This window comes from Saccostrea cucullata, unplaced genomic scaffold (genome assembly GCF_032062105.1).
Source record: "Saccostrea cucullata isolate Sc308-1 unplaced genomic scaffold, CSIRO_AGI_Scuc_v1 ctg6759, whole genome shotgun sequence".
NCBI classification, from domain to species: Eukaryota; Metazoa; Mollusca; class Bivalvia; order Ostreida; family Ostreidae; genus Saccostrea; species Saccostrea cuccullata.
The window spans coordinates 4,577-21,108 of NW_026928580.1; the positions used below are offsets into that span (position 1 = coordinate 4,577).

The window sequence follows — 16,532 nt, forward strand, 5'->3', positions numbered from 1 at the left end:
GCAAATGCATGTGATCTGTATTGAAGCAAATATTATTGGAGTTTGATGTCAAAAGCAATTATGCTAACTATTGAAAAATGCAGAATGATTTAAGGTCAGACGACATGTTCCTGAAATATATGTTTTGTATCTCTTTGTATGATATAGAAAAATATTGATATTTTCATTCTCTTCTGATTTCTATATTGTTTTCAAAATGTTTTTAAGTATAAGTACACCAAAAATTGTGTTATAGGACATTTTGAAGATTACCCATAAAGGTTATATAAGAAGTATGACCCTTTGGTATCTTGGTCAAATGCCTGGTAAGGTACCCTTATCTTTTGTAAGGAAACTTGTTTAAGTACTTATACTTCAATGACAAATTCTTCGGAAAAATTATATATTTTTGAAACTAAAATTTTAGAAGGTCGTGTGACGACAGTTCTATTGAACGATTCAATGTATATTTAACACAACTGATGGTTTAACAAAGTTAATTTTACAAAAGTTTTCTTCAATAGCAATACAGAAAAGTTATGATTACACTTTATGCACTTTCTATTACCCTTATACTAGTATAAATTCAAAACTATAATATATTTCAAAAGTTGTCTTCATGTTTGAATAATTTGTTGTGAATGACGCTTTTTGTGGAAGAAAAATACTGAAATATCGAGTGAAATCACATTCTTTCAACTGTTAATTCATCTAAAAAAAAATATGATCATATTTATCATGGTTTTGTCTTTCACCATCTTTTTGTAAATATTTTTTTGTGAAAAGACATGTATAGGCCTTTTTCAATACTCAAATTATTATTGCTTTCCTTTTTAATCCTATTAATGTTTAAAACTACTTGTTTTTAATACAATGGTTTATGATCCATTTTTTCTACTTTTTCTTTAACACAATATCCTAGTAATCTTTATTCTAGATAAAGAGTGATTCTATTTCTATGAATCGCATCATATAATATTTATATAGCTCATAAACACACCAATAAAGACTCAAAATAAATAATTTGTTTTACTTAAATTAACGGGAAACCTTGGCAGAACTTAGTTTGGTGTTTTCTCTTGCAAGATACAATGCATATCAACAAATTCATGTATGTGTATTTGATACAGCTCTATATTTACAGTATATTCATGGATGTCTTCCATCTTACAACCCCAAATAAGCGCCTCGAAGGACATGTGATTGAAAAACTATTGCCAGTTGGAATGCAAATGTGTATGAAAGAGTGTTCTGTTCGAACACTTTGTAAATCTCTGAATTTTTGTCGTAATCAGCTCACATGCGAGTTATCCTCTTCCAATGCGGAAATGCATTCTGACGATTTGATTGATGATTCGGAATTCTTATACGCTGAGAAAACGGACCTACCACGGGTAACTCGTTAGAAACGTATATGTTTCTTCTTTGATTAGATAAATGTAGAGAATTAACATGGGTATATATTTTTGTATATATTATATTTGTATGTCTCCTCTCTTTTCACAGAGATACTCTCAAGAATGCAATAAAACATGTTTCTTTGGAAGCAAATGCATCAATTTATCATCAGGTCCAGTTTGTCAAATATCAGGTAGGTTTTGTTACTAAAAATTACTCTGTCCCTGTCAATTATAACGATGGCATTTGGTCCTGAACTATTTTCAAATCCAAATTTAAATATTTTAAATTCTTTTTTATGATACAAATAAATTTTAAAGAGGCTAACATTAACTAGCTATAGTCTACAATAAATATTTGGATTTGTTCAGCGTTCTACTATAGGCAATTTATGGATAAACATGTCTCTGAACAGAGCACTGATAATTACAGAATAAATCTTCTTAATTCATTTAACTAAGTGGAAGAGTTTGATTCTAATTTGAATAAAATTTCTGAAACTTAATAGTACTCAAAATTATTCTGATCATAAATCTATAAAAGAAATTTCTATAAGAGTTTCATTCTACTTTTTATAAAAATTTATGGAACTAATGCCCTGTCCAAACGGAGAGTTTAATTCGAATTAAACGTAAAGTTACTGCGAATTAGCTTCGCTTAGCGTTCACACGGAGAATTTAATGCAAATTAGTTTAAATCGAATAAATTTACTGCGAATTAAATTACTTCGCATTAGCTCCGTGTGAACGCTATGCGAAGCTAATTCGAATTAAATTTTGACACATGCGTATACGTAAGGCCAGAATTAAGTCACAGGACACGTGGTGGTGGTTATATATAGGTATTTGTGCTATATTTGGTTCAAAAATTAAGGGAAAGTATGTTAATCACTAAAATCAATAAATACCTGTAGCCACTACATGATGTTTCAAAGGATGACTCTGCATACATCACGTGATTTACAAATGGCGTCATAATAGAATTACTGACGCCTGACTGTAAAAGAAAAAAATTAATTCGCATTAGTTTACTTCGCATTAGCTGTCGCGTGAACGCAATTTAATTCGCATTTATTTGATTCGCAGTAGTTTACTTCGCATTAATTTACTGCGAATTAAACTCGTCGTGTGAACAGGGCATTGATGTTACTAACAATATTCTGATCATAAACTGATAAAAACAATTAAGTTAAAGATGTGAGATCATATTTACATTTAGGCTTGAACAAAACTGACTTTAACCCCATACCCTACACCTCACCCATGTTTCTATGATTACATTGCCAAATAGTAAGAAATAATACAGATATATGAATTATTTTAAATGGGTAAATGAAGACACATATTTTTGGTCTGTGGTTATTATACACTACTTTGTTCCCAAACAGATTGTCCTGCTACTCATCCAGACAGCAACACCACCTCTGTTCAGGTGACCTCAACACGGGTTGGTACCGTCCTGAGGTACAACTGTACAGAATGGCCTCAGATTTCTCTGACCTCCACTTGTCTACCTAACGGGACATGGTCATCGGAATCAAACAAATGTATTATAAACCTACCAGGTATCGACATTTTATCTTGACTCTAATGATGAATGATACTCAATTTTTAATGCAAGTGTTGTGTCAAAAAAAATTCCCTACCCGACAACATCATACAACATTATGATGCCACAAATGCTTCAATGAGCTTTAATTCTGTTCATCTGCTTCAGCCTAAAATAATAAGAAATATTTATCTTTCATTACTTGTCCAAAAATTTCGTAGGCAAGCATGCTTATGTCGAAATGAAAAAAAATAAAATCAGGTAAAATAAAACAAACATTACCTTTTAATGTTAAATATAAGTAACTATAGTAAATGAACCTTTTAGTTTTTAATCTAAAGACATGACTTCTTTTCCTTACGGTAATTGGGAAAATGTGTTTTAATTTTGTGGGAACCTAAGTTATAGAACTTGTGTCTTGTCAATAAAATATGTTCAATTCAACGCTTTACCTGGGAAAAATAAACTCCGTATACGGGTGATAAAGATATATTCCTAGAAAAAAGAGGGAATTCGAAGTTGATGATAAAAAGTTTGATATTACTTTTATTATAGTTTTATTGATAGCTCACCATTAATTTGTTTTTCTAGAAAATGTCCAAATATGAAAAAAGGCGGACTTTAAAATTTCTTTTATTTGTGAAATGTTTTGTGATAAAACATTATCGCATGTGTTATATATCCCTAGTTTTATCAGCATCAATAGATTATTGATTAGAATTGATTTGAACAGACATGTCTTACAAAGCCCAAATTCTCACGTATAGAAAATAAAAAAATATAATCCATATCCAAAAATTAATAAAAATATTTCTTTTTCAGATTGTTTCAACAGTGAAATATCCTGCTGGTTTAAATTTAATTTCACCTACAGCAGTTATTGTGATTACTGTAAAGGAACGCAATATGTCAAGAAGACGAATTATACATCGGCTCCCTATGTTGGAATCATCCTTAATACATCCCAGACACCGTAAGTTTTTCTTATCTCCTTGTTATTTCTTTAAATTTTGTTTTGTTAGTTTAAAAAAAAAAAAAAAAAAAATATATATATATATATATATATATATATATATATATTATAGATATCATGGAAACCAATATACAGTAAAAGTATAATAAAGAGAATACAAGAAAAGATATGCATTGGCTAGAGTTATTGCCATTTGGAGATTAATTTTTTTTAATTTGGTATTTTTTCAATTCTTTAGTTGAAAAAGTATTTTAATTAAATCTATTCAAAAATTTCTTTCATTCCGTAAGTTCTTTGGTCGATACAATGACGTTGTCAGCAAATAAAATGTATCATTGTGTCAAATGTTGACTGACGTTTCTCATACTTATTGATAATCCAATATTTATACACTGAACTGACTTATTTTAGGAGATCCTTTTAGTTTTACCGGTATATTGAAATAATTCATGCAGTAATATAATCTTTTCTATAACAGTGCTTACAGATATAAAATTTTGTTGGGATCCAATCTTTCTGGCACATTTTATGACGTAGCAGAAGATAAGTATTACTTGGATTCTACTCTGAAGAAGCACTGTGATTTGGTTGGAGGGAGTCAGGATAAAACACCATCCTCTGCAGATCACCATTTCAAAATAGGCAACAAAAGTACATTCATACATTTTATTGAATGATTATCGAAACGTCAAAAGAAGATCTCTTTTTAAATATTTAAACTAAATCTTTAGCATTTTTAAAGCATCAGAAAACAACTAACAATTTTAATTTTGATTCCTATCGGGAATTATAAAAAGAAGTTTTTTTTTTACATTTTATGATTTAAGTAAAATTGTATCTCAGGTCTTATTTTGATTTTATGCTGTTTAACGCCCCTATCGAGAATTTTTTTTCACTCACATGGAGGCGTCACCACTTGCCGGTGAAGAGCTACACAGTTTGTCATATACTCGGTTCTCAGGCCAACTGAGCAGAGATGGATCTTCTTCGTGCCAGCACCTACTGTGAAGCGGGAACTCTGTTTATACGGTCTCATCCGATGGACAGGTCAACACGTCCCACAGTGGGATTTGAACCCGCGACGTAAGGATCAACTTCTTACTTCGTAACCCAGGTCCACACGCTCTAACCACTTCGCCACGCAGACGTTGATCTTAATTTGAAGATATAAATATGCCGTTTGTCTGTTTGTCTGCCTATAACTTTTGAATTTGTGAGGCTATGACCTTCAAGTATCTCTTTTGAACAGTGAATCAATGCCTTCATATTTGAAAGATTTACTCTTTGTGATAAGGCCATATTTTGGATATATTCTTTTAAATCTTTGACCATTATCTTGGTGGTTGGATTGCATTTGATAAACTTCAACTCCAATTAGGTGTCATACGTGGGCATCCGTGTTTCATAAACATGTTTTTCTTTATTTTTGACAGTTTTTTATCGGACCTCTTTCGACGATGACTTTACATTTGACTACGTTAGAGAAGAAAATCGATATTACACCAAATGCTATTATGAGTGCAGAGTTGTCCTTCCATTTTTATACGAGCCAGGTATTTTAATATTCAAAATGGACAAAACATTTGAAAAGAAAAATGAATCCTTTGTACATAAAAGACTAGATAACATACAATTTACAATTGCGTCTACTTACATGTAGTTAAGGCTACCTATCCTGTTTTGTTACCTCTACACTGAAATCACAATAGCTGACTTTAAAGTAAGGTGTCTGTCATTTGTCTTTCCACATGCAAACAATCTTTCTACAACACATCATCAAGAGAGCAGTATTTATTTACTTGGCACTAAAGTTAGTCGAAACAAGATACATTATTAATTTTAATTTTGATACAAATGATGCCATGTTCATGTAATTGCATAAAATTTGGGGAAATATATGCCGAACGATACTGTATAGTCTAATTTCAAGTAGACTACACTTAAACTTTTTATAGGCCTATTTTCAATGTCCTGGTTATAAAAAAAACAATCTCGGAAAGACTTTAAAAATGCTAACAATTTTAAATTTTTGGTCTGAATTTGATATAACTTTTCACAGAAGTAGAAAACACTGATATACATTATTTTGTTTATTAGTTCTGCTTTTGAAAAAAAAAAATATTTGTATGGGTACCGAAACATAAATTCTTTCAAAACGCTACTCTTATAAATGTTTCAAACTGTTTTCAATTTAATTTGGCTCACATGCAGTCGATAATATACATGTTTACTTTCACTTCACTTGATTTTGATTTTGATGAGTGATTTTGCAATTGCTACACAAATTCTGCAAAAAATACTTTTTAAAATACCCCCTCTCCTCTTGCAGTTTTAGTTTCATTTCAGTATTACTTGACACAAAGATACAATACATTGAGAAATATAATTGTTTTAGATAATGCCAGTAGAGCTATTTAATTACATGAAACAGTAATCAAATAAAAAAAAAAATAATTAAGAATATGCGAATGATTTTTCAACTCATACATACATACATATATATGGATTAATCGTTGATTTCACAGCTAGAAAAGAGATTTTCCGATATATTTGAGTGTATTTGTACGACTATAGCTCTAATCACAAATCTGAATATATTTCAATTTTTATTAAAAAAAAAAAAAACTCAAGCTTTGTTATCTTTTATACCTGTATCTTTAACATATTTATGTAAAATACATCGTAGGATAAGAAACAATTTTTACATACTTCACGAGATTATGCAATAGCTTATATTTTTGCATAATCTGATCGGGATGCAGATTTGATAACAAATGTATTTTTGAATTGAATATTTCTCAATTTATATTTTTAGAAAGTAAAAAATTGAAATTTTAATAGGAAAACTGAAAAAAGGAAAACAAAGTAAAATAATGCTTATTAAACTCCTTACTCTAAGGAAAAAGTAAAAATGATTGATCGTCTATTTGGAACAAATTTTTTTTCGACTATAGAAATATTTTTGAGAGGCATCTAAAGTGTTTAGTTCTAGTTAAAATTGCATTAGTTTACTAAGTTATAACACATGCATTTGTAATCAGTCGATGCTGATTCATAATTTAAATCACGAAATTCGAGAAAAGAGATAAGAGATTCGAACATCGAAAAGCAATTATTAAAATTGATATGTGCAAGCAATCAGAGGGCTATTCAAGATTCGATAAGACTACTTTTCTAAGTTGTCTGCTGATTTTATTTTTTCAGTACTTGTAAAGTATGAAATAAAACTGTTTGTTTAAATCACAAATCAATTTTTAACGAATATTCATTTACATTAGATTTGGTTCTTGATGCTTTATTTTATTATATTTACAACAATGTCATTATTAATTAAATAAAAATATCTTAGACTGCTATAGCACCACCAAATCCTGTTGGTATCGATATGATTTTGCTTCTGATGATACATGGAATGGTTGCCCCAGCGGTGAACGGTACATCAAAAAGACAAACCTCAGTTCAGCACCAATTGTAGGAATCGTCAAATGCAGTCACGAAAGGTTATATAAATGTATAAAGTGTTTAGATATCAAAGGATAAATTTCTGTGCTTTGCTAAAACTAATCCTTGTTGAAAACCTTGGGTAAGACTTCACAGCCATAATTCCCATTCATATTTCACTTAAGCTCCAGTTGAAAACAATGTAGCCCTTCAGGATAAGCATGTATAATAAATATTAATAAAATACAGAAAATATGCACCGATATTTTGTTCTGATAACATAAATTTGAATATCTTTCAATTTGTTTAAACATTAAGGCATTGCTTCTGATGAACATGACCTTAAAAGTCCATGTCCCCAATTTATTTTGTGATAGACAAATGTCTACACAGTAAAAAATGCCCCGCAGCTTTGTTACCTCCATAAAATACAATAACATTCTTTGTCCTTGAGCAATATTTCCATTCATCGCTTTTTTAATCAATTACTCTGCGTTTATGCGAGATGAAGAAATTACAGTTTCTGTAACACATTTTTTCCATAGTGTAATATAAAAGTAATACAAGGTACTTCAATTCGAATTTTAAACATTGAACACTCCACCCTCAAGCATCGTAGTAATTTCACTTTCAGAAGAAATTCACCGAAAAACAGTTTAGTCTATAAACATTTCTTTACGACTATTGATCTATAAATCCTATGTAGCATATTTTATATTTTCTATCCCTGTGGACAGCGTCAAACCTCTCCTCGTCGACAGAAAAAATAAGTCTCACACAATTTGTGATTGTGGGCTTCCGAATATTCAATATTTAGATCAACTGAATTACCTGGCTAGATATTACATAAAAAATACAATTAATTTCCAAATTTAATGTTCGTAGGCTAAGAAAACCAATTAATATTGAATTGAGGTGCTGGGTAAATGTATATGAACATTTTTTTAGATACCAATTGTATCTAGGAGCAAGTAGGACAGACTTATTTCTAAATGTTGGTGATAGTGATGGTACTGGTGAAAAACTATGTGAACTTGTAGGAGGACTGGGAACAAATGTGGTGACAGCGAATGACTATGACAGCGCACCAACAATGAAAGGTTTTACATGTATTGTTATTAATAAAAAAAATGAAATGTATATTTTTTATCATAAACGTAGCACAGTTATAGTAAACAACACCCATTCAGAGGTTAAAATTACCTTACTTCAATGTCCAGTCCGAAAAAAAACAGTATGACGAATATCGCAGTAAAATGTCATCCGTTAAAGTAATGGAATCTTATTAAAATATTTTTAAGGTATACTAATAATTAATGTAAGCAAAACAAATTAATTTACTCACTGTGTATTGTTATTTAAAGAATGACTGTCTAGTTAGTATAGTATGACAGGGCATCAACGATAGTGGGAAACAAGGGATAATTTTCATAACGGACGAAATTATGCTTAAATTATTCAATTTTTGGCATACTATACTAACTAGATAGTGATTTCTTATATTTCCATTTCTTTGTAAAATACTATTGTAGATTTAGACTTTAAAATTTAAACATAGATTAAAATTACACAAGGACTCCCATGCCATTTCAATGGTCCTTGCCCACTGACGGCAAACACAAATTCAGCTGCACTAGATTTACATGCGTATTTTGCCTCCTTTGTGTGTGAAACAGAAATAGATGCACACGAGATTTCCATTCATATTAGGCCTCCTTAGCTTCTGACCTACTGACCTGCCTAATTTATATTCCAGTAAAATTATTGAGAAATCAACTCCGCTAATTTTCAAAGAGTTATCAAAGAGAAAGAAACATTAAGAAATGCTTATAAACAAAATGAATATGTCATTTATACTTACTGTTTCCAACTATTAAATAAATTTGTTTAGGATACTGTTTATCGGAACTGGAACAAGAATTTAACATCAGTAGTATTGGTCGTAATACTGGATGTAGAAGTAACTCCTGGTATGAATGTGGTGTAAGCCTCCCAGCAGGTTAGAACAAATACACGTGTTTATATTTTAACATGTGAAACAAACACTTGGAATATGAGCACAAGCATAATTTGTAAACAAACTATAGGTACGTTTTCGAGTAATTTGAAATAGTAATCCGTTAAATTTATCATACTGTTAGCTAAACGTGATGATTGTCACATACTTAATCTCTATGGAATCATTCAGACATGCATTTATTGAACTCGTTGAACATTGCAAATCCGAGCCAATTCCTTAACAGAAATATTTTTGATGGGAAATCCGTAATAATATTTAAAACGTATTAGCATTTAGCATTTAAAATTCAGCAGCTCTATTTAGCAATGTTGGCAGCCGAGTCCGCTAATTAAAGTATAGCGCTAAATGTATTGTATATTAACTTTTATAACAAGCAACTTCTGACGGCGTTAAATCACATTTACGCAAACTTGTAAAAATTTAATTTCCGCCAAATATCGCGCACGCTAAATGTAATACATTTACAGTAATTGTATTTTTATAGGTTGGTACAGGTACAACATTAGTTACATTGCAGCCCCAAATTACGGCATGAACGTGTATTCTTGTTCTGGAGATACTTACGTTCGAAATACCACAACTAATTCCTTACCTTTTGTGGCAGCAGTAGTTTGCAAAGGTTATGAAAATATGAGGTAAGGTGCATTAAAACTTAGTACTTTAAGAAGGAGATGTTATTACTTTAAAAATAAAATACATCAAAAAGAAGGAATGACTTGTCTTTCGATATTTACTTACCGAATTCACCATATTCTTATACCAAAATTTCCAGGTATCGAATTCACTTTTTTGTGAAGTGCCGAATTCTCCAGGCACAGAAATTGTACCCAAGTACATGACTTTATATAAGCGAGTTCTGTGTCTTTGAAAGAAACTGAAAATGGTTCAGTCCTCCTTCATGAATTATCTTTATAACCAATATCATTCAATTTCAAAACCGGTTACTGTAGCCTAGTGGAAGAGCGTTCGCTTTGTGATGGGGAGGCCTGGGTTCATTTCTCGTTCGCGGCGCTGCGTCATACCAAAGACGTAAACAAAGGTAGTGACTGTTCCTTCGCCAAGCGCTCGGCACTAGAAGTGAAAGTCATATGTATATTGGATATGACCTTAAAATTGTAGGTCCCTTGTCACGGTGGGCAGTGACAAGATAAAGAACCCTCACTGTTCAATGGCCCTGAGTCCCGATTACAGGTCTAATTTGAAGCCCTTTACCGACATCTCCATATGAGTGAAAAATACTTGAGAGGGACATTAAACAGTATACAATCAATCAATAAATCAATTTCAAAGTTCATTGATACATTATAGATTGAGAGTAGAGCAAATACACCCCTTGAGAACATCAATGATAAAATCAGGTGCCATGGATGTCTAATCATTCCCTGTTTACCGGTAATATCCATCATGTGCCTTTTGTTATGTTCTGGTAACGGAAAAGTCCACAGACAGTTGATGACATATGTATCAATGTAAAATTTAAAGCCTTACTATTTGAATATAACACATTAGTTCATATCTTACTCAATGAAAGATAGGAACTAGAGCACGGGTATCTGTTTACCCGGGGTCTCCCTACTTGTCTGCCTGTCCGTCTCGAGAAGTGTTAGATGTAAAGATCTCATATTTTGCTCGTGACACGATGGCTTTTGTATTTTACGATGTCTCAAGAAAGTGACCTTGCTTCCTTTTTAAAAAAAGTTTACATTGCCAATATACAACTTATTTTAGACATTTAAGATTTTAATCTATTAGAATAGCATGTGCACTCTTTGTAATAAAATAACTTTAAAAATATAATTCTTACAGCTTTCTTGACCTTTCACCTACATTCCAAGATATGCTGAAGAGCGTTTAATTTAACTTATGCCTATCAGAGATTCAGAAAGTCGTGTATTTGATCATATGTCTACATGCATGAGCTCATTCCTATGTGCTTTGACACTATGTAATATATTACAGTAACCACAAAAATAAAATGAAATTTATTAAAATAAGACTTAGTACAAAGTATTTTGAATATACATCGGGATTGGTATTAAATAGATAGTATAGACTAACATTTAATCTGATATTTGAATTACATATATAATACAATGACATGTACATTATCAATAAATAAAACTTGGAACACAAAGATGTATTTTAATTATCTTGAAACAGGAATCAATGAACTCAAAAACTATTAAACACACAATACCTTTACCAGTGTATAACAAAACCAATATAAAAATGCTAACAGAATTCAATCGGAGTATTCAGTTGTCTACATGTACTAGTTGACGGTGAACTGACCGTCAATTGACCATTGGTTGAATTTTTGCCATGCAAATGAGGGAGCGTTCGACTCATTTGGATAGAGTGGACAACTGTTGCTCCCATATATCCTTTGCAGTACAAATTGACCGCTAGTTGAATTCTCCACTATTTCGTTTGCAGTTGACCGCTAGTTGAATACTCCTCTATTTCCTTTGCGGTAAACGGCTAGTTAAATACGCATCTATTTCCATTGCTGTTGACTGCTATTTGAATACTCCTCTACTTCCTTTGCAATTAACTGCTAGTTGAATACTTCACTAATTCCTTTGCAGTTGACCGCTAGTTGAATACTACATTAGTCAGTGCACGTAGGTTGCATGCATTATTTGATCAAATAGAGGGGGATTTGAAATCTAAGACATGCATTTAATGAAGAGAAAGTGTTTCGTTCTATCTTTAATTATCACTTAAAGTAAAGCACTAAAAGTGCCTCCTAGATACAAAAATGACATACATTGTCATATTTTTGTCAACGAAATACTGTTATATTTTTACCAGATATACCGAATAAATCGATTCAAAACCAAAATTAAATAAAAAAAAACTTTTTATTCAGATAATTATTATTAAAGTTCTCTTTTTCTTCCTTGGTAAACAATTAAGAATCGTACCATTACTTGTCATAAAGCATTATGTAGGTTACTTGTCGAATGTATCATTTTGGCTATATAAACTTTTTAACCATAGGTTATCTTAGGTCTAATTTCAAATATTATCTCAAGAATAATCAACATTTTACCACTTACTTTTCTATTAAACAAAGAATAGAGAATACATTTAAGTATTTAAATTTTCTTTTTTTTTTCTCTATCAGATATAAACTCTATGGAGGTTCGAATCTCACAGATAGCTTTACGGAGATTTATCGCCATACGGACTGTGGAAATGATTGTGATCTTGTTTACGGCTATCCATATGATGAAGTGCAAAATTGTCCATCTTCAACCTTCACAACCTCCTGTACATCGATTAATGATTGCAGTAGCGTTCCTGGTAAGTAAAGAACATCACTGGTTGTTATACAACATTGAGTTTGTAAGTTGTTTCTTTATAAAAATTTTTATGTTTTCGAGGACAGTTGAATTGAAACTTACTGACGGGCAAAAACAAATTAGAGGGTTCATCAGATGACATCATAATTGAGGAGGACAACCATAAACGACATGTAACTTAATTCTCACAGGGTTCTAAATCATTTCAAATTTAACTTTGGCACAAAATAAGTGCGAATTATTGATATACGTGCTAATTCGCGAATAAGTTCGAAATGAATTAATATTAAGTTCAAATATAAATAGCATGAATTATTTGGCAAAATGATCGATAAAGTAGATATTAACAATAATAAATAAACATCGATTGTGAAATAATGTAAAATAAAATTAAAAAATTTCCAACATACATACTGTGAAAAGACCCCCCACCCAAACACACATTCATACTAAATAGATAGATATTTGCTTATAGAATCTGAAAAAAAGTTATACGTAAAACATGTAACAGGTCTTCATTCAAAAAAAGAAGGATATGGAGATAACGAACAGTATTCAATCTCAAAGTTCATAAAACAATACAAAATAAGAGCAGAGCAAGCACGGACCTCCGAAACATCAGAGGTGGGATCAGGTGTCATGGAAGAGTAAGCATCCCCTGCTAACCGGTCACAACCACTGTGTGATCCTTGTCATGATCAGGAGATAACGAAAAAATCCGTCGTCAATTCAGTAAAATCCATATGTGGTGGAACAAGAAATTGTTTACAAAAGGTAAATATACACGTACAGAGATAATTAAAAGTCAGTAGAGATTCTGATAGGTCACATAAGACTTACGATGTTTTGTGTAATTGAAATATTAGAGACATTCTTAACTGTAGAACTACTAAAGAATGAACTACATGTACATGTAATTGATAATGAAAAGTTCCTTTTTAATTATCGTGTGAAAAAAATCTTCAAATGTCCAAAGAGGTCTAGAAGATAATTAATAGTGCAAGTCTAACAGTGAGCCATAATTAAAGTAATTTAAAATTAAAACATTTTAGCATTATAAACTAAAAACTGCACATAATTATGAGGTTTGGAGGTTTATTTGATCAACAAAATTTATCTATAATAAACTTAGTTGTAAATATACCGATTCTGCGCTGTGTAATGCGGGTGACGTCACAATATCCAACATTATGGACCAATCCGAAAAGCCATATCACGTATCGGACCGGCGGGACCGAAAATCAATATCAAACCGTAAGTACCGTTTGTGTAAAGTTTAAAAGTTAATTAACTTGATTTTATTTAAATGTTCATTCAAAATAATTCTATAATGACATTTGTGGTCTTATTTTTTTTTTCGGTTACCTAAAATCGGCTCTTTTAGATTTTAAAGGAAAACGTCTCTAACCAGCACAAACATTCCTAAAAAACCATATGTGAACTCGCATGTTAAGTATTTTAAATATATGATAAATAGAATATTACATACTAAAATCCATATCATATGTCACATCAGTCCTCGTACCTTCGGTCCTCGTGCTGATAATGGGCCACTCGATCTGATATGACGTATAATATGGATGTTAGTCAGAATTATTCTCTATATATTTATCGTACTGATAAAGAGGATTTTACTGTGTCGCTAACATTTTAAATGTGGCGGAACTATGGCGCTGTTTTTTTTAACTGTTGCGCAAAGGAATTTAACTGTGGCGGGGCCGCCACGTTACATGGCCCAATGAGAACCCTGACCCTAAGCAAAATTAACTTCTTTAACATCTGCGTTGGAAAATTATCCCTGTTTGATTTTAATTTCAAGAAAGATTCATTGTTATCTTTTTTCTTGTCTATTGAAAGTGAAATATAAAATATACCCTTATGTACATAAACTTCCCCGATCAAAATAATAAACAACATGTTACTTCTTACGTCTTTTTAGCCTTTTCGTGTATATGAAAAGAAAATGTCAAAATGTATATCTTGATACATTGCACGACTAACCGGTTAATCGGTCGGAACGTTTTGCAGTTAACCGATTAGCAATTCTGCAATTGATTGCCATCCCTAATTATAATCGAGTTTTGCTGAAGCATCTAATATCTATCCCCTAACTTCTTTTCTCTAGAGTCGAAAAATAAGGAGTTTATCCTTACGTCGCGGGTTCGAATCCCACTTTGGGATTTGGAGATCGGTCCTTCGGATGAGACATATAAACCGAGGTCCCGTGTCGCAGTAGGCACTTTCACGAAAATGACCCTGCCTGTTCAATGCCCATGAGTGTCGAGTATAGGACGACATTTGCAGCTCTCCACCGGCGAGTTGTAGCGTCTTCATACGAGTGAAAAAGTGTCGTTAGAGACGTTACAAAATATACAATCAACCAATTAACCTCATTTGTTTTAGTCCACTCTTCATTGCACAGAAATCTGGAATAACATTTTTGTATTGCATAATGATTTTTTTAATTATATCTATTGAATATACATTTTGAGTACACTGTATATTTAAAAATCACATATTTTGAGGGAAACAAATTCATTCATGGGAATTTTTTTTCATGGTTGAAGAATTGTTTAGTAGTTATATATGGGAAAATTGCATTCCGTGGAGGACATAAATTCGTGGGGCTCTTCACACCTTGAAAAGCACTATTCACAGTATATTTTTCTTTATACATGTTATACAAAGGTGCAGATATATCTTAAAAGTAAAAAAAGTTAATTCAAAGGTTTTGTTATGTATCGCATGCTTTAAATCATTGATAATGAAATGTTAGAAGCATGATATTAAAGGCGAACGACTATGTATTTGGGTGTTCCTTTAAATGTCTTCCGTTATATGGATTCATTTTAAAAATAATACAAAAACAAAAGGTTTAGACTATTTCTGCACGACACAAATGTAAAGAAATTGTACGGTACATGCATTGAAATTATATTTGTAATCTCCAACGTACTTCTCTTTATTCTTGCTGTTATTTTGCTTAATTTATTATTTACTTTGTTCAAATGTTTAACACGAATAAAGTCTGGGACTCTCAGATATCGTCCGGTTTACTTCTACAGCTGTACATGTTATATATAAAGGTTAACTACCAATGCCAGCATGTTTTGTCAAACAATAATTTACACTTTGCTTTCTTGTTTATAGGTTATTATCGATATAATGGAAGTGGAGAATTCAGTTATGGATGCTTCAATGCCAGCTTGTACAGATGGTATTATTACAAAGAATACATGGAATGTGGAATCCAAGTTCCTTAATCATTTAGAATTGATAAATTACCAAACATTGCTTGTACCTGTAAATGATTTTATTTTCAAAATACGATTTTATGTTTAAATAAAAGCAAGTTTTATTTTAGCCGGACTTTGCCGAAATTAACGTCCTTGCTGTGGGGGTGATGATGGCTTTTTATAGCTCTACAAAAAGTAAACAAAAAACCAAACAGCGCCAAAGCAGATGCTTCCGATAAACAAACTAGTTATAATGAGAGGCGATACTTAAACAATGATTTTTAACATCTCAGTCTTTGGAAATGTTAATCAATATTTTTGTTTGAGATTTAAATTGAAAAACAAATAAGATACTTATCCTATTAGAATATAACCACGATAAAGCAATTTGTGCACATACGCTGCTGAATGCATTTGTTCGCAAATTATTTTCAAAAGCTTTTCGAAAGGATACTGTAGGTCTATTGAACTGGTAAAGAATTTCATTCTTTTCCGTCGTTGCTATGCGACTGCTTCAGTCTAAAAATGCTTCGGACATCTGTTTTAATAAAAAAAGGGTATCATTAACTCATTGAAAAGCGTTTTTACTTCTGAACATGAAACATTATTTATTAAACAACCCTCGTAGA

General features: G+C 31.6%; 1 protein-coding gene across 1 annotated transcript; it reads left to right on the top strand.

Annotated features, from left to right (window-relative positions):
- The first annotated feature begins 1,130 nt into the window (after positions 1 to 1,130).
- LOC134278025 (uncharacterized) lies at positions 1,131 to 15,930 on the top strand. The gene is made up of 12 exons (XM_062760341.1): positions 1,131 to 1,373; positions 1,486 to 1,570; positions 2,765 to 2,941; positions 3,748 to 3,898; positions 4,377 to 4,549; positions 5,332 to 5,451; positions 7,248 to 7,398; positions 8,288 to 8,439; positions 9,231 to 9,338; positions 9,844 to 9,994; positions 12,490 to 12,668; positions 15,818 to 15,930. The coding sequence occupies exons 1-12, from the start codon at positions 1,131 to 1,133 to the stop codon at positions 15,928 to 15,930; spliced, it is 1,803 nt and encodes a 600-aa protein (XP_062616325.1).
- Positions 15,931 to 16,532: the final 602 nt, after the last annotated feature.